Source organism: Diadema setosum, chromosome 14 (assembly GCF_964275005.1).
Source record: "Diadema setosum chromosome 14, eeDiaSeto1, whole genome shotgun sequence".
Classification (NCBI taxonomy): domain Eukaryota; kingdom Metazoa; phylum Echinodermata; class Echinoidea; order Diadematoida; family Diadematidae; genus Diadema; species Diadema setosum.
This window is the reverse complement of record NC_092698.1, coordinates 25733766-25754464: the sequence shown is the minus strand read 5'-3', so window position 1 is coordinate 25754464 and position 20699 is coordinate 25733766. Positions and strand designations below refer to the sequence as shown.

Below are 20699 nucleotides of genomic sequence, written 5' to 3'. Positions count from 1 at the left end.
AATATATGGAATGTTTCTAAATATTCATTTCACCGCAAAAGTGATGTTGAGGGTATCATAAATCAACACAAATCAACATACATTTGGATTTCAGGGCCCCTTTAAAGTCGGAAGCCGGCATGGCCGGGATACAGAATAATCGATAGGGGAGATTTCATGCTATACGCTAGGGAGAGAGAACTAGAAACAGAAGGACATTGCACGAGAGATGCGTTAAATATCACACACAGGTTACAAAAGTGTGAAATATAACGCTTATTACAAAAGTAGGGCACGTACGATAGTCGTCTTTGACAAAAGAAACACCTCCTGGCATGCCTGGGCAACAGATTCATCAGAATGTATGATCAAAATGTATCAAAAACACAATCAAATTTTTACTGCTTCCATTCTGAACATTCTGAAGCGAAGTTACCCTAACGAACAGTTTAGATTCATGAAAGAAGACAGAATTATTACTATGATACAAATAAACGAGATGTAATCCGCCGAAATGATGTTGAAAAAATAACTAAAAAACCGCAATGCTTGGATGTCACTAATTTCAGGGCACAAATATTGAAAATGGAGCAGAGATTTGTACACGAATGAATAGACTAAATGGAAAAATATCAATAAAAACAACAAGCAAGCATTGTCTCCCTCTCTGTGGTATATCTGCTTTTATGTTGTACTATTCCTTATAAACTGTAATGTTTTTATACTACTGTTTTTACTCTTGATATATATATATATATATATATATATATATATATATATATATATATATATATATATATATATATATATATATATATATATATATATATATATATATATATATATATATATATATATATATATATATATATATATATATATTTATTTATACATATAATAGTATACACAAGAAGAACGAGTCTCAAATACGCCATCTGTATATCCAACAAGAAGGTTTTTATTCACAAAATTTTTAACCCGCCTCGGGCCTTCGTCAGTGCAGTGTATACTGGTATACTAGGCACTGCTAGGACAATGATAAGTTTTTGCAAACATGAATCATAACAGCATAACATCATCAGATCGTAACAATGCTCTGCGCATTGCCCTGGAGCGTTGTCTATTATTTTGTGAATAAAAACCTTCTTGATGGATCTACAGATAGCGTATTTGAGACTCATTCTTCTTATAATGATAACATTATAAGTCCAACGTGTGGAAAATTCCAAGATGAACATTATATATAAATTATGCATACACACACATAGATCTACATTACGTATACATGTTATGCGTATGTCATACTCAATAAGAGGAAATGCACAATACATGTATGTTAAATTTTTGCATGCACAAAGACATAGAGAAACACATAGATAAAAATACTTATGATAATATATGTTAATATAGATAAGATAGATATATATATTTGTGTAACTGTCAATTGTGGTGTGATGGACCGGGTCCACTGTATTTCTTTCCTTGTACTTACCTGCCTGTGGGCAGGTAGTATCCTAGGAATATTCATCACATGCTTTAATTTGCAAAGGAAATAAAGTATATTATATTTATAGATGTTTTTATATATCTTATACACACACACACACACACACACACACACACACACACACACACACACATATATATATATATATATGTATGTATATATATATATATATATATATCCCTAGTTGGCACCTTAGGGAGACATATTGGGGGGAAGTGTCTTCATTAGGGAGACAACTGGTCATTAAGGAGACAATTTTCGTGTCTCCATTGCGTAAATTGCCATTGAACATGTATTTTAAAATTTGCATATAAAACAAATGGAAATGTCTTCCAAATGACCCATCTAGGAGTATATATATATATATATATATATATATATATATATATATACAGAGAGAGAGAGGGATTTCAGACTATTAAACAAAGAGAGAAGGGAACAAATACAACATTAACAGCCAATAGATTAGAAAGAAGGCGGAGACGAGTCGAGTTTCGCGCTGTTAGCCAGTCGTGGAGCAGGTGTGTGTGGTGACAGCCCATTTATCTCGTCCACAGCGCTATCTTCAGAAGATAAGATTCGCGACTAAATATAATTCAATCCCTCAAAATACCGCCCCTTCTGGCACTTCTAGAAAGACTTCTCACCATCACATTCACACACTTTCTGACTGCAGAATCCCTCGTCTCTCCCTCCCCACTCTTATCAATGATATCATTATTGTTTCATTCGTGTTCAAAATGATACATGTACCTAGAATTACAGAGACAAGACTCTCGCCCTAAAAATAGCTCCATCCTCGAAATATCGTTCGGTCTGGCACTTTCAAGATAAACCTCTCACCATCACATTCGCTCTTGTAATTGCCGAATCTGATGTCTTCTCCCTACACTCCCTCTTATTCTCGTTCATCTTTCTTCGGTGTCCAGCTGATGCCAGAATCACAAGGTAATACAGCCTTAGCCATTAAAGGAACTTTGCAGTGCAAATGCATTTTGACTTGTATTGATTCGTAATACCCGATCATTACTTATGTGGCCAAAAGAATAATATTATCTACTTATGGGCCATAATATATATAATATATATTAATAAATCTAATTTTTCCCTTGTCGGATAGCTTGGATAGGTCCGGAAAAACATTAGAATAAGAAATAAAACAACTTTCAATCCAAGATTCTGCAGTGATAATCATCTGTCAATCATTGTTAAATCACTAGTATGATTAACAAGACACTGGAATGCACTTTTACCCAGACTGAGCATATCTTTGCATGTTGAAATATATGTATATGCTAGGTTTCATGATATACCATCAGGAATTGCAGAGATATGGGGGGAATAGTGAAACTTTAGGAATTTGACCTTGAACTTTGATCTTGAGCGTGTACACCTAAAGGTTGATAGGCACAACTTCGCCCACTCATACACACATATGCGTGTATGTCAAGTTTGTTTAAGATACCTCAAATGGTTCTTACGTTACGCTCTCCATAAAACCGATTCAGGACGGAAGGACGTACCAACGGACGGACGGAAGGACGATTCGAAAACATAATGCCTCCGGCGACACTTCGTGGCGGAGGCATGATGTACAGAACGCAACAAACCCCATATTTTCCGAGACATTTTTTTTTTTTTAATTCAGACAAAAGATTCGTGGGGGAGGGGACAGATGGGGGAGGTGCAAAATGATCCTCTCACTTACCACGAGCAATGCTCGATCTTGCCCCACCCCATCAGCCCGTACTACCTCCCACACTAAAAAAAAAAAACAAAAAAAAAAACAAACAAACAAACAAACAAACAAACAAACAAAAAACAAACAAAAACAAAAACAACAACAAGCAAACAAACAAAAACCGTTCCGTAACCCTTGGCCACGCTACCGTAAAGGGCAATTCCAGATCAGTCTAAAGTTTGTCTGAAAGGAACAACTAACATTTGAATTTGATAGACGCAATAGCGGATATATAAATCGGATGAATTTTGCAAAATTATGAAATTGTTACGTTTCACTAATTTTCACCCCCCCCCCCTCCAAAAAAAAAGTTCCTGAACAGTAAATGTGAATATGCAAAGGAATGAGTTGATGATGCTATCGCCTCACATCTCGCCATATCATTTGTTAAATTTCCTGTTTTTTTTTTGTTTGTTTTTTTTTCTTGGGGGAGGGGTGGGTTTCAAAGGCAATATGCCCTCAGTCTCAAATCCCGATACTTCTGACTTATCATTAATTTGAAGTTAATTCAGCCCGAGTGTATTGCATCTAATCATTTTATAAAAATGGGTCTATGACCTGTTGATATCAGGTGGTAAAACTTTGTATATTGCAGCACAATAGGGCCGCTCTCCGATCGGCAGCGCAGACGTCAGTGTGAATTCATTGATCAAAGCAATCGTTTGGGTCAACTGCTCAGAGTACTTCACCTGGTAATCTTCCACAAGATAACCACTTTTTTTTTTTTTTTTAACACACACGACAGTAATAGAGCTTATGACGCGAACGCGGAGGTGTGAATTCATGGCAGATTGGATGTTAGTTTGATATCCAAGATGTCAACATCGTTGGCGGACCTTGATGTAGCTTTCCTTGAAATACTATTGTGATGTTACCATGGTTACGGGTACATGAATTCCCATCTCAGTAATGGTACGAACAAAACTCGTAGACAGAAACCGCGCTTTGTGTTGTTTTCCTTTGCTTTGTTTTGTTTTAGTGTTTCGATTGTGTGCAAAAGTTTATTTTCCATGTCTTCTATGGTGTGAGACATCTGAGCAGAGCAATGTGATATCATCGTCTTTTAGGGGTACCTCCAACAACAACAAAAGCAAAACAAACGAACTTACAAAAACAGCAACACAACAACATAAATAGAATAAAACAAAAAACACCTCACAAATACCCACACACTTACATACCCTCATAAGGCAATAAAAAACCCCACCCACATAAACAAGAGAATCCCACACGTGAGTGAGCGTCACGTTTTCAAGAGGACTCTTTATAATGGGTCCGCTGAGCACAATATCCTAAGAAATTATCAATATTCAAGTGATCCTATACCTGTATAAATTTCAGCGCACTTTCACCCCTTTTTGTATTTTTTGGCCTAACACACGGTTTCACTGAATGCAAATTTTTCAATCGGCGTCGCTCTTCTGTGATGTTGTTCTTTTTTTATCCAGGCCAGCATTACGCCTTGGGCTGTAACTTGAACCTGGAGTGACATCGGCGTTAATACACATTGTTAACAGTACTGCACATTTCGTCTATGCAACATTTGGATACTAGTACAGTTGTACTGTCTTAATATCATTCCATGAGGACGTGTACCTCACAAACAGTAAACATTATTGACACATCCATATTGCTACACGTATACTACACTTAGTACTACAGTATACACTGTACTAATATTCATTGATGAAGTTACACATACACACACACACACACACACAAACATGTGTACACAGTTTACAACACATCACAACCCACAAAATGAAGCTCCGAAGCTCTTCTTAATTGCAGTGAACTACCGATGTTTATTGGAAAGTTTCAGATTTTCTTTTCTTTTCTTTTCAGAACAGGAGATGGATAAAACGATCACATGATTATAAATAAGCCTACAATTACATTTGGTACATGAAACACATTATCTGTTCTAGGAAGCTAAGTATGCCCGCCTGTTATGTAACTAAAAAAAACCAACAAAACAAACACCGTCACAATGATGCGAACGAATGTCAATTCAGGATTACAAACATGGAAAACATGATTTCAATTACTGCAAGGTGCATCTGTTCAAATCTTAGGCACTAGTAGTTACTGGAAGAAATTTGATTTTTCTACCTGTACATGTATATGTATTCAAGGTCTATCTCTGTCTCTGCACATTCTGGAGGTAAAAGCGACAGTCCTAGTGATCAAAGTAGTTACTGCAACAAGATGAATGGTGATATTTTCGGGTTTCTACAAAGAGCAAGAGAGAATATACACCCAGAAGAGTATGGCATGATAGTTTCTGTCAACATGGTCAAACTCCAGTCCTGGTTTAAATGGTTGCGCCGAGACATATGTGTACATAACATTGTTTCCTTCACCGCGTATCCTGTAAAAGTCCTGATAAATTAAGACATATATGCCCTCTGAGATTTAGAGATGAAAACAGAAAATATTTGAGACATGCTTTCTGACAAGACAGAGCTAGACACACACACCTTCTCTCTTTCCCCGGCGACAAGAACCAATTTCGCTCAGAGTGATGTGCATTACACACATCCAATTTCCATTAATTGCTCCTTCGATGACAATTCCGAATTTCTTGTATCTATTTGCATGCATTTTTTTTTTTGCTTCCTGCCTCTAAGTTGCCATGGGGGTTTATTGGAAAATAGTCAACAAACTTTCGTTACAATTCTCTCCAACAGTCAACCCGCCCCCTTTTCTGAATTCTCATTAAACTCATCAACATTATCCCTGTAACTGGTCACCATCCATTAATTAAAGTACATGTATAAGAGACGGACATGAGTCAGTGAACGATGAACAAGTCTTCTCCAGGTACTTCTCTCTGTTAAACATTAACAAATTTTGTTAATGTCATTAGATCCTTTTTCTTTGCTGGTTTTGCTTCTTCTTCTCTCCCCCCCCCCCCCCCCCCCATTTTTCTCTCTATGGTTTCTTCTGGCAGTTAGGAAAGGGAAGGAAAAACACTGTACACTGTATATCCTTTCCATTACACATCGTTGCTTTTTTGAGAACCAGGGCCGCTTTTTTATTCCACCATATCATCCACAATTTCACGCAAGGTGGGTAGCGTTTGTAGATCTTATCATTGGCGACTAACAGCCCTACACAGGTACATGTACATATCTGTTCATCCCATTCTTTCGAAATCTATTCCATTTCCGAACTTTCCTATTCAAACATGTTGAAATTCTGCTGCAATAGCGAGCAATCACAACTCTGGCTTACACTCAAAACTCCTTGCTCGACATAACTATTATGTACACTGTATTTACACACTCAGCTAATGATGCAATTAATATGACATTAGCACCTTGCAGCTCGTAATCTTTACTCTCTTTGAACATAACATGTTCCACTTCGTATTTACAATCCAGGGCAATTTTATCTTTACAGGGGGTAGCCATAGTTGAATCTCTCTGCGTAATCCTTCAGATCTCTGGGGAGGCACATTTGTGATTGATGAAAACAATATTTACAAAATGTTTCAATTAGTGTATTTTCAATTTTATACTTATCTCCATAATGCCCCCCTTATTCATTCTCATGGTGAACTCACCCTGAGACTTGGCAATATACATATCAACAGCTGACAGCAAGAAGGGCACTAGCATACAATTAGTACTCTTCTGTTTCTCAACTGATCAGGTGCTGATGCTTTCCATGTAAATGTCATAACGCAGTATGCGGGAATGAACATAAAAGAGTATAGCAGGTTCATTTGCCCTCACCTTCTTTCTTTCTGACAACACTGTCTCAAAAGTGTCTACAACAAGCAACATTTAAAAACAAGTTCTCCAGATTAATGCTAAAAAAGAAAAACAAGAGGTTTGTTATTCTGCTTCGACCTCCATCACATAGTCAGCCCCCACTCAAGAAGGATACAATGTCTGTAGGTAATTGCATTAACATCACGATGGACTACGGGAATGTTAAAAGCAGGATAACGTCTCTGCACCTCCACTTGCCACTATCATCAAGCCAACTAAACGCCAGTCACTTCCCGGGTTTTGAAAAAAACAAAAACATGTTCCCAAGCTTTTGTATGTCACCAGCTAAAAAACAAGTGGGACAGGCACAAATGTGCACTCTGTACATAATTTTCTCCCTCCCCTCTCTTCTAACATCACAGGCCCCTTTCTAGTGGCATGAGCCTTCGTAACCCCCCCCCCCCTTCCACTCAGTTGGGGTGACATTTCTGATGGAGTAAGTGCACATTAAGGGTAAGTCATGTTTCCTGTGTGTTCTAGAATCTCTCCTCCTGCCCCACCCCCCCCCCCATTTCTCTGTCTCTCTCCCCTCTTAGGTTGCAAGAGCCCTTCTTACAAGCTAACCATGGTCAAATATGGATATTTTCTCATCCGTCTGCTCATCGCGTTCTTCTAAATGACAAGAAAGACCCTCCCCTCCCCCGAAAAAACAACAACGACGAACAGAACAACACAAAATAAGAGCAAAAAACTCATTCCGTAATTCATTTCCTCCCAGCCAGCTTCAAAGCACATTGTCTCTGGGTGAGATGCATAAAAAGATACTACAGCTACACCATCCTGCTCCATGCCTATATGTTACGAATCCTAACCCCCCTTAGCCACTCGGCTTCAGATATTTAAATGTGAAGATAAGACTGAGTGGAATTGTCTTGACACTCTATTAAAGAATCATATGATGATATAAAGGGGGATGTGGGACTCGTGGAAAAAGGAAGGACGTGTACACACTGCATAAACATCTAAAAGAGTAAACAAACAAAACAAAACACATGTCAAGTAAAAGCTAGATGGACACAGAAAAAAATAGATATGATAGAAAGGGGGGGGGGGGGGAGTGAGGTTTATAACGTGCCATAGTTTGTTTCCAGTCTACACTTTATTACTATTCACATGCACTTTTTGCACATGAACAACTTGGCTTGCATTTTCCATATCATATATAAAGAACCATCATCATGAGCAGGTGGATATGATCAAAATATAGACGCTATATCACCCAGTTCCCCTGGAACCTTTTTTTTTTTTTTCCTTTTCCCAACAGACACAAAATGCACTTAGCATTCCCAAGTTTATCCAATTACCAGCAATGCTAGAATAACATAATTATCATCAGGGTTTGCTCAAGCGATATTATGCATCTTGCCCATATGGTATTAAATCCACAATTATGGCAATTTCAGTGCACAGGTACCTGGAAATCTTCACAAGCGCACTCTACATGTAGGTATTTTTGCAGTTTTCATCTTCTCTGCGCGTTGCTACATCGTGTAAACTGATTCATCTGTTTGTGTGAATAATGACTATGGCAATGTTTGATAGCAAACAAACAACTGTACATATGTTGTTGTTGTTGCAGTTGTTGTTGCAGCAATCATGACAGTCAGACCTCAGATTAATACCGACAGACACTGTAATATGAAATGATGCATTTGGTGATGCATGAATGGCTTAATGGCATATCTCAAGCCCCGGCTGCTGGGAGCGAAATCCAGAGCCATACTTTTGCAGACAACTCTTATCATACACCTGTAACTCTGCACATATCTTTCTTTTGGTAAGAGTGATATGAAGTCATATGGTAATTATGGTGCTCTTTTTTTAGATTTCAAGAGTAATTTCATATGCTTTTTATATATCGTACATAGCAGCACTTGGTGAGAGTAAATACTAACCATATAATAGTGATGACCACGCTTTGATTATATACTTACAATGAACAACTTTAGGGGCCCGTTGCATAAAAGTTATTATTATGGTAACTTTGCCATCCAATGGTAACTTTAATGGAATTCTTGATCTTGATTGACTGTTGAGTATTGTTGCCATGGTAGTTAGTGTACCATTGGATGGCAAAGTTACCATAATAGTAACTTTTATGCAACGGGCCCCAGGTTACCTGCTACATGGATATTGCCAGAAATTGATTATTGTAAAGGATTAGCATTTTGAAAGAAACAAGTATATCACATGTTAGTGTACGTGGGTGTTTGCACCAAGGACGACCTCTGCGTGAATGTGCGAACTTTGAACTACGGAGATGATGTCACGGGCAGCACTCTCCTCCTCTCTTCGTCAATGGCAGACGAGCTTACTTCTTCTGCTTCCTGTGCAGGATGGCAAGAGTAGACAGAAAAATGACACGGTAACCATGGTGATAAAATGATGATTGCAGAGATAACAATGTATTATGGTCTTTTGGTTCCCCAGGGTTATCATTTTATCAACCCTGGGTAATGCCCTGCTAGGCACCAATAGCAACACCTGGATCAAGGGAAACACTGTAGGTTAAAACATTTTGTCAAACGAATCAAAGTTAGGATCTTTGATCAAGAGTACCATTTCTTAAGCACTGTACCAGAATCATCTTCTTTTTTTTTTAATGAAGAGATACATAGATAGATACACAGATCTGAAGAGAGAGTTCTTAAGAGAGAGAAAGATGCAACAGGACAGTGTACAGTGCTAGAGGCTCCTCCTGCTTGTTGAAGAACCATACACTATATAATGAAGAAAAATTGAAATATTCAGGCTACATATATGCAGATAGCATATTATGTTACTATCAAACATGTAAAGAACCAGGAGGCCAGCATGATGCCTGATAAAGTGCAATCCCACCCCTCCCCCCCCCCCAAAAAAAAGAGAAAGAAAAAGAAAAAGAAAATGACAAAACACACATGTATACACATAAAAATGTGATATGTAAATGGTCTGGATATGTGTTGGCATTTGTACTACACATACATACATATGTAGTTAATATTTTATGACCACAATATTGACCAAGCCTGTTTTCCTATACAAGTAGGTTTTCAAAAACCAGTTTCAGCCTGTAATAAAGGTGGACTTTTTAAACCGTTCATGCACAGGCTGCGGGTCAAGAGTGAAGTCACGATGGACTCAGTAAAAGAACTTTTATTCAGAATTCTCACAAACTGAAATAGACTTGCCTATATATGCAGAATTTAAACTAATATCAGCACAAAGGCACACCACGACATGATGGTCATCAGGTGTTTTATTGTTTGTTTGGCTGTATGGGTGTTGCTGATACATTAAATGATGGCAGCGAAGAATTCAACATCATTTTAATAGCCCCTTTGCTTGGACCTCCAAAAAAGGAGGGGGGAGGGGGGAGTCAGGGTAAACTGTCAAGAAATGAGATCACATCTAAAACACCAGAGTAGAAAGACAGAAAAATCTGACCCTTTGGTGGCGAGATATTATAAAACTTTCCATTATATGAGAAGGAATACACTGCACTAGGAATATGGAGGGAATTCTGGCAAACAAGGGATTATTTACACTAGATATGCTCGTAAACATAAAAACTGGTGCAGGGAATAAGTGACAATTAAGAATTTGGTGCCCAGCACGATGGCAGCAACCCCTGGATTTACCACGGAGCGACTAGGGCATGCCTGAGTGGAGGCTGAGGGGATCAACTCATGATTGTCCCATCTAGAGCAAATCCTATTCATGATTCAAATTTTGCTGGTGTTCGCATTCTAGCTTAACCTTTAATACAGTGGACTCCAGTTATAACAAAGTCCTCGGATCCGGCAGTTTTCTTTCATTATATAGAAATTTCATTATAACCAAACAAGTAAACAATAACACACATAGAGCGGATGATGTTGCAGCCTGAATTTTTGCTTCATTGTAACCGGAATTTCGGTAAAACCGTGTTTGTTATAGCGGGAGTGCACTGTAATAAGTAGGACCGGCTTCAATAAACTTGCCATCAATCAAGAAGAAGAAGAAGAAGAAGGCAAAAAAACAAAACAAAACCTGAGCGATGACAAGTCTCTTGCGGGCTGATTAGTGGCAAGGAGCAGCGGATTTTCTCTACTTTGATTGACTGTCAAAAACTGAGCTGCTGCTAATCATCCCTTTTTGGTGCAAAATAAGTTTTGACTTTGATTCCGTTCTTTCACCACCTTCTTTCTTCCTCACATTTGGAATTTGAAGTGATCTCCTCTCTATCTCTCTTTGGTACAGAGATTGTTATTTTCATGGGTGGGATCAGAGCTTCTGTGGCAAGAAGTATTCTGGCTCATCATGATATATCTGTGGAGGTGGAAATGCAAGTTCACAAAGCACAAAGTTTGGATGACAAGCTCAGGAGACACAAATGTGGGCAAGAAATGCTTTGCTTTACCCTCCATCCTCTCACCCCACCCCATCCCAGATACCTCAGCTGATGATGCCTGACTAGCCCCAGTCTCCTCCCACTCTGGTTCCACCCCTATCCATCCCTATGACCCCTCCACTTCATCACTAGGTGGTAAATGTAACGCTTCAGTGACAATGAAGCTATCTAAAACCCAAACTTTGAAATGCAATGTTCTTAAAGGCATCTGCTACACTTTTTTTTAAATATTGTATTTGTTTGTTTGTTTGTTTTCTCGTGCTTACGGTCCACTCAAATTTCAGCATTTTTTTCTACCAGCCAATGCTTGTGACCTTTGATTTTCCTGGATTTCACCCTATGTCTCATCACTGCATCTACACCTCAGCATCTCAGGTAGGATACTTTGGTCGAGTATCAACGAAATCCACCCGCAAGCTCTTCTGAAATTGTGATAGCAGTATCTGGGACAGGGAAGTGGTCGACCCAAACCGAGGATACCATCAATGCCCTATGTGGGCGGAAGAAGACTTTCTTTCTTGAAAAATGAGAGAGAGAAAAAAAAAAATGGTCTCTAAGTGGGCCTGGCTGAGAAGCATGCACTGACCACGTGCTTGGTCACATGGGAGTGAAACACACCCAGTGGATGCGGGTGTGCACGTGCATCACGGTACATCACCTTGCTGAACTCCTCTTCTCAGACTGGTTCGTTTCTGGCCTGTCCCGCCCACTCCAAGAAGGAGTAAAGAGATTTGACACGAGGGCAGCTCTCTAAGGGAGCTTGTTTGAACTTCGGGGCAGGAAGTCACAATTCGACCATAATAAAAAAAAAGAAGAAAATTTAAGAAAATGCTTCCTCTTGAAGTTGACACAGTTTGTGCACAGGGAGAAATTTTAGGACCAAGATGTTGCCATCACACCAAAGACCATGCTACAGTTGATTACATCCTTGATTGGCACACTTTCTGTTTATGGGCAAGAGTAACTTGTTTATTGTTTATTTGTTTATTTTTGTGATGTCAAAATTTATATACCATATGACTTATGAAAATGGACATGTTTTGTTCTGATCAATAAAATCCAGAAATAAAAAAGAGTGACTTGGAAGAGTCAATGATTATAATGCATAGGCCTGTTCACAGATGCAATCATAGTTATGGTATATTTCCCTGCAAAGCTGGCAGAAAGCTTCATAATCCATCGGTCCCTTAGAACAGATGGTATCAAATTATGTAGAATCCAGTTTGCATGCAACAGTTGTAGCTACATCAGGCAAGCCGCTGGCATTCTGTTTGGCTGTAAGAAAAAAAAAACACTAAAAAAAACCTTGTGCTATAGAGGTGTGCATACAATGTTTGTAACAAAAACTTACAGGTCCTATCTACCTTTGGGAAAGTGATTTTAAAAAGTGTTCAAGATACTGGGTATCATATCTGATGCATATGTGTAGGTCTGTTTTATCACAAAACATCCTACCATATAAAATTTTTGCAATAAAGCCAAAAATATTAGGAGATGTCTTATCAATATTTGTCTCATTAAACTATAACTGTATACAGTTTAGTCTGGAAACATTTTTATTATACCTATTGTTCACATTTTGTGTATATAACAAATACTTAACATTGATTATACAGATTCAATTTTTTTTTTTTTTACAGTGGTTATCTCTGTCCCTAGCTCACATTTTAGAACTATTTTAAAGCAATAAAGCTAGGTTTTTGTTTCTTCTGCAAATGGTAAATTATGCCTTTAAGTGTACCGATCTTTGTGATGAAGCACTGTAGTTATGAATGCTAATCAAACAGCACACTTCAACACCACTCTTAAGAGTGCAAACAGAAGCCAGTCATTCTTATGGGGGGACTTCAAATAAAGACAAAATAAACGGCCGCCTCCTCTACCAATAAACGTGAATGGTTGCCGAGAATGTCATTGATGCCCTTCAAATGATTTGCCCATCTCACACAAACCAATCTTATGACAGGACACGAGTAGAAGTGTGGCAAAATTTACTTAATTTGGTAGATGTCATGCTCTTTTAGCAAGAAAGAATGATGCATGGCATGCAAGCTGCACTACCTCACGTCCACAATGCATTGAAAAAAAAAAAATCAAGCAAACATGAGTAGCAAAACCACGTGCATGACTTGGTCAGGACACGTGTATTCCGAGACTCCGTGTGAGGGAGACGTCATGGATCGCAACGTGAAGCGGGTGGATGGACTTCACGGTCACTGCGAAGTAAATTTACACTTTGTGTTTACATTGCCAATGAATGGCGAGACCAAAGTCAAACACTATGGTTAAAGTTTAGGCAGAACTGGACAAGAAAATAATTTAAAAAGTTACATCCTGTTTTAGCCCTACACTTTTCAGCCCTCCCCTTTACTTTGTTCATGAGAATTCTGAAAACATGAAAACTTCGTTGCCAGTGTTACAGGTTCCGCTCTTGATAGCTGAATTAACGCGTACCTCAAGATATGAACAATATCTTTCACATCGTTTATTCTTGGTACATTAAACTATCTCAGTGATACAATAGAGTTGGCTCCATTTTGCTAACTATTATCACATTCCTAACCACTATGGTAGCTACTGCATGCTTCCTCTTTCCCTGATAACACTAAGCTATGGAATGCTATTACCTGGTACAATTGTCAGTTCCTCTGTAAGGGATGGTATAGTTTTGGTTTAGATGGGGGTTCAGGTTTTAATTTTTAGAGAGATAATTAGAAACCACTTATTTATATGAAAAATATTAAAGGGTATACAATTCTACGAGGAATTACAAGTTAATTTAATGAAAAGTGGTTTTAGAATGGCTGAGATATCCAAAAACAAAGTAAAACAAAGTGGATCTAATAAAAGGTGGGTCCCACCTTATATTAGGACAATTTTGTTTTATGATATCTCAGCCATTTCAAAACTGATCTTCATCCAATAAACTTTGAATTCCTCTTGGAAGTGGTTTCTAATAATCTCACAGAAAGTTAAAACCTGAATCCCCATCTCAACCCAAACGAAAACACCAGTAAAAGCACATAATATAAACTATAATTTTCCATACCATGCCAAAGCATTATAACCCTAGAATAACAGGACATAAAAGGGTTTGATTTTACCTCCTTTTACCTCATTGTCAGAAAGTAATGGGTGTGGGGGGGGGGGGAGTTTGCAGAAACTTATTTGAAGATTTGCATTCAAGCAAATGGACGATAATGTGTTACATTGTACGTGATGCCAGCAGTCCCCAACCTGATGAAATTGTGCACTAGTTACTGTCAACCTAAGCCATAAACTGAAAGTGAACAGCAACTTTTATAAACACGTTTGTAACTTTTGTAATTTCTGTTCAATCTCGGGCAAAAGTGTTTTGCTTTCTAAATCTACGTAATTTGTCAAAGTCGAATGGAAGGAGGAGAGGATTTGTGATTTTAAAAGTGGGTATGCATTGACGTCCGGCATGATGGAGTGCCAACTCATAATATTTACTGTTATTGCAGCACTTCAGCTCGTAAGGCCATAATCTCTCATAAGCTGTCAAAGATGCACGTGGCATCCAACGTGTTCTCTTTGGGCCGAAAAAAAAGTACCGCATTCATATACATGTACATCACACCAAAACAGCATTCATTTTCCATTTCATGAGACTGTGAGCTTTCATTAAGATTGTAAAGAATGTAAAGGTTGTGCTTTGAAAAATGATCTCATGAAAAAGCCAGAAAATGACTCCTCTGTCGTAATGCATCGTCCTCTTGATATACTTTCATATTTTCGTTGATACAAATGATAGTTTAAAGAGGACAGGATTTTTAGTAGAATGAGTGAATACAAATTTGTATACTTTTGTAGTACATGGTGCAGATCATTAAAGGGAAAAAACAACAACAAACACACACACACACACACACTTGCATACTCACAGCATTTTGCTTTAACAAGCAAAATCATGCATGCACATCAGCATGAAGGGGGGGGGGGGCAGGTAACCTACCAAACCAAAACGCTGTTTGGAGTGAAAGATGCAACACATCATTAAAGAATACATTTAATGACTTAATAATAGTCTGAAACGCGCATTGAGATACCTAAAAAGTGTGAAATGTGCTGCATAAAAACTATTTATTATTATTAGTAGTAGTATTATTATCATTATTATTATTATTCATTATTCTATTACATGTAATCATATTAGTATTAATCACACAAAATGTTATAATCATGAAATAACATTGTGTGAATAAATATTATTCATGCATCTTTGATGCAAATGCCAAATCAAAGAAGGCTTCTAAAAAACCCTCCAAAAACAAAGATAATGCAACTTCTTGTTATTTCTCATTTGCCTCCTGTACACTGACAGCAACATGTGACTTAAGCCTGTTGATTTGAGTGTGTTTGTGCAAAAGTATCATTTTCATTCCCTGTTCTGAAAGATGGTGAGATTATAACAGAGCCCTGCTGATGTAATGTTGATTAGATCTGGAGAATACACATACTGCATGGTCCTCTTCTTGATTGTCAAGAAACTTACACAAGAACGTAAGATTAAGTATTATTGAATAATTTTGATTAAAAAAATATAGACCTATAAAACAAAACCTGCCTATCAATGCTTTCAGGCACATGGCAGAGTATCTGCAATTTATTTATTTATTTATTTATTTATTTATTTATCGATTTATTTATTTATTTATTTATTTATTTATTTATTTATTTATTTTTTTTATTCATTTATTTATTATTATTTTTATTTATTATTATTATTATTATTTTTTTTTTTTGGGGGGGGGGGGGTGTCAAGAAATGACCAGATAATAACAAACCTATATATCTTTTCAAGAGTAGAGTCATGAACACTAGTATACCTCAATCTTAAATAGAGGAATTGGTGACTGGTCTGTTAAAGTGGATATGAAATCAGTGAATATGGAATAAGTGATTATGTACGGTATGTCAGTTGTAATCAGTGGTACATTATTATGCTCTTTGGGGGCGCATACGTGACCTTCTGGTTGCACAGTGGAAAATTCTTTTCAGTATCGCGTGGAAAAAAAAAATATAACCAACCTGAAATATAAAGGATTGTGACTTACAACAAGAGAACTGTTGCCCTAGTTCCTGGAATGGATTGGCATATTTCAATTTGAAGCAAGGCCACGACTACTTGTGCACCAGCTCTTGATGGTGATGAGGTTTACATTCAAACCATCTAAAATTCATCACATATAGCAACACATAGCAGAGTTCCACAACACTCTTGATGGCACAGGTGTACTGTGTGGGTTACTCATTTCATGGATGCAGGAGAAATTAAGGGGGAAATTACATCAGCAATGACATTGTAGACTACGAGGTGGAAGAATGTCCTTTCATATGTCTCTTTCAACTTTAAAAAAAAAAAAAGCAAACAAAATATGAAAGTGGAGATCATCACATTCTACGTGAGACACTTCCGAGAAACTGATGCGGCGATGTTTCCACGTGTGCAGAGCGCACGTGACTGCGTGGGATGAAGCATGGTTTGCAGGACTTTATGGGATTGCACTCAAGGCAAAGCGATCACATTGTAATTTAAGGACCAGCGCATGTGACCCTCATCCAACCACAAAAAAAAAAACCTTAAAAAAAAAAGAAGAAGAAAAGAATACACCCAGGAGGAAGAAGTGCGTGCCCGCTGCCCTTGCGTTTCATGAACACAGATGAGCTTCCAAAGGCTACCTGTGGGCACGTGGATTGGCACTCTGTGCCATCAATCTTGGTTTGAGGATACCAACATAGAGCCGGCATTTAACATCTCAAAGATGATGGATTGCTCTTCTTCCTTTAAAAAAAAAAAAACAACCCAAAAAACACAAGAAGAAGAAAAAAGACGAATATAACTTCATGCCAAAGTATGCTAATCAACCCATGGCATCCCACTGGTAATCCCAGATTTGTCACATACTGTCATCGGGAAGGGTCGTCTAGAATTCGTGTCAGCTTTTGTGCACAACTGATGGATGTTATCGCTGGGGGCAAGGCCTGGCTTGGGACATAATCACAACTTAGAAGAGACCATCAAAAAAATGGCAATTAACTGATCTTGAACATCATCCCAGAACTGCATGCACGTTCGAGCAAAAAGTATATCAAGGAAGCCTCACAGGTTTGTGGTTCATTGGTATCCATAACGCATGCATCATTTATGTTAAAAAAAAAAAAACAACCAAAACACAAACATAAATATCAGGCAGAAAACCCATCACCAGCAGAGCAAAGTGGATGGCATCTGACTATTTTTTGGTTGAAGCTCACAGGAAGTAAACACAGCTGGACCAGAGTCCTCCCATCATTCCCTAGTTAGCATACAGAGAGCTAAAATCCAACAAATCCCATGCACGATCAATCTCAAAGCAGCCTCTTCTTTTTGAAACCAGATCGTGCATGTACAGTATGTACATTTTCTGATGAATCTGATATTATGCTTTAATTCATTTCTATCATTCGATCTAATCGCCCAATCAGGATTTTAAGATGGTGGCTCGGAGTTAGGATGAGGTAGACTTCTGAGAAATGAGAGGATGTCATTTTTAGGCTGGATGTATTTAAGACAAGACAGGAAACAGACATGTTGGCATTAGTCACATAGCAACAGAAAACTGATAGCCATAAGACAGCAACAAAAATGCAGATTCCAATTTAAATGAGTTGAAAATGTTACACCAGAAAATACACACATGGGGGGATAAGAAGGAGATCTGAGCACTGCAATAGCATACAGAATCTTCTTCGGGTACTGGGATGATAACAGTATAGCATGAAAGTAGATGAAGCCAGAGGCACAGCTGGGAAATGCCAATTAAGTCTTAAGATTACACTGAGACATTTGACAAATCTGAGAAGATGAGAAAATGAGAAAGCTCATTACAAAGAGCTAAAATGAGGGAAAGATGCTGATTCCACTGTAATCATGTTCCAATATTTCTGCAATTTTTTTTCTATATCTAAAATTAATGATAGCTAACCCCCTTGCAGAATTTCCTTACAACTTATCAAAAAAATGGTTGACTAGCAGCGATGTTCCCTTCTACTGGAGTGTGAGTAATGAAAAAAGAAAGTCTATAATGTTGAAAACTGCAGGGTCATAACTCCTGTAGTGCACTCACTGACAAAGCCTAACAACGAGTAACCCCTTTCCTTGAATTATAAGTTTACAGCACAGTGCTTAAAAATTCGGCTCTGATGAGAATTGTGCTAAATCTGCTGTAGCAGCAGCGTTCATTCACTCTCTTTCCAAGTCCTCCGCATAACCTGGGACTGCGGCTTGCACCTGCACCACAAAGAATTATCAGTCTGTGTCGCGTTTCCTGTTATCCTCCCCTGCTTCCCCTTCCCACTCGACAAAACACATCCCCCTCCCCATCTTCTCGCCCCCGCTCCCTCCCCCTCCCCAGCACAGGTGCATTTCTCACTCGAAACGTTTACGATATTCCAACTCAATGGCCCATGCTCGACACCTCTCGCGCCCAGCCTAGCTGCCATGAATATGTAGGGTATACTAGTATAAAAATGCATTTGAAACATGACGGAGCACTCTGACGGGCTCTGCTGTGTGGATTTAATGACAGTGCCCAAATTATACAACATTACCAGTAAATTCATTACAAAGTCTCAGGCTATTTGAAAATATATATCTTGAGAATCTTTAAATGTGAGTATAAGAGTCCACTGGAAAGAAGAGAAAGTGACAGTAACTGATTCTAGGACAATTACCCCCTGGACAATTACCCAAGACCCCCTTTTTCTCGCCCTAATCTTAACCTGTTGAGGACGTTTTGATTTTGCTACAACACTCATTTCTCATAGACACCTGCCCGAGTATACTCGGGACTCGTCCTCAACGGGTTAATCCTGAACCTAATCCTAACCCTAACCCAAATTCCTAACCTACATTTGTAATCTTTACTCTAACCCCATCAATTCTTGAAATGGTATTTAAGGGGGGGGGGGGGGGGGGGTTGTCCTGATACAGTTTAACTACCCCCCCCCCCCCATATTGAAAAAATGCTTGCAGTGGAATTCATCTCAAACTTAAAACAATACAAAACTCAGATGTGAATGGTCCCCTCCCTTAGGACTGTGCTGAATGATAATTCATTTCTCTTCCTTATGTCCAATTATGGCTGCTTTCTCATGAATAATCAACAAATTCTTGTTTAGCATTTTCACCATTTTTCATCTACAAACCACTGTAAAAGTGTAATATTTGTGGGAGTTATTTTTTAACACTCAGGTGGGTAAGATGAATTTTGCATATTTTTGGTCCCATGGGATCAATACAAAAAATAGTACTAATAGTACTAAATAAAAAAATCATGTTCTTCTAATAAATTTCTACACCATTTTCTTAAAACTCTTCGCACATATTATGTGCAAAGAGTTGAAAAAAAAACCCCACTAAAATGTTTAACACAGAGAAACAGGACAAGGTCAATAAACTAATTGTGACAATGACAGTGAGTAGGCAGGCTTCTTTTCCTTGGAATCTCTCGCTCATCAATTTTTGTTCTCTCTGTGATTTTTTCTCCATACTGATGAATTCTCATCTCAATTCTCTTTGAACTGTCCTCCTCTCTTACCCCTCATGTATTCTACATCCGATTTTCTTCTCTGTGTCTACTCCCACTTGCCACCTACTTAATATTTCACCCATTCTCTCCCCCCCCCCCTTTCATTGCATACTCACTAAAGGCATTGTGCTCCTTTTTCGCATTTCTCAACCTTATTGTGCACCACATGCTTGCGCTTCTTTTATATTTTCCTCAGCGCTGTCGTGCAATTGACAGTCAGTCACTGATTGTGCTATTCTTCTTTCGTTCTGAATTCTCCGTCTTCCATGCTACCTCCTCCTGGCCTCATAGAAATTGCGACCTCCTTCCCCTGTATAGGTGAGTGAAACATTGGTCTCACCCACTCACCCTATCCCCGCTGACAATTCACCTTGGCAATAAAACCCCCTTGGCCTAAACCATGATTTTTATTATTATTATTTTTTTTTTTTGCCACAGAACCATCCCCACTCCCCCCCCCCCCCCCCATGAGAGAATGACATAGACAATTCATCACCATGACAAAAAAAAAAAAAAAAGAAGAAAAAGTGAAGAAAAGCACTCAACAGTGCGGGGATGATTTTCACCATGGCAACGGGAGAGCGGTTTTAGTGAACTGAGCTCTTGAAAGTGGGAGAAGACCAAACATGGCAACGACCTCGTGCATGTGGTAATTGGGGATTGGGAAGAGTTGCTTAAGAATTCATATGACAATTGCAGTACAGATTGACTTCTAATGGCCAGG

At 38.3% G+C, this 20699-nt stretch overlaps 1 protein-coding gene across 1 annotated transcript in view; it reads right to left on the bottom strand.

Annotated features, from left to right (window-relative positions):
* Window positions 1–9130: 9130 nt before the first annotated feature.
* LOC140238245 (kinesin-like protein KIF23) overlaps window positions 9131–20699 on the bottom strand; it is a 57300-nt gene continuing 45731 nt past the window's right edge. The window contains exon 23 of the mRNA XM_072318181.1: window positions 9131–9333. Within this exon, the coding sequence (XP_072174282.1) occupies window positions 9318–9333 (16 nt within the window). The 3' untranslated portion in view covers window positions 9131–9317. The remainder of the gene's footprint in view (window positions 9334–20699) is intronic.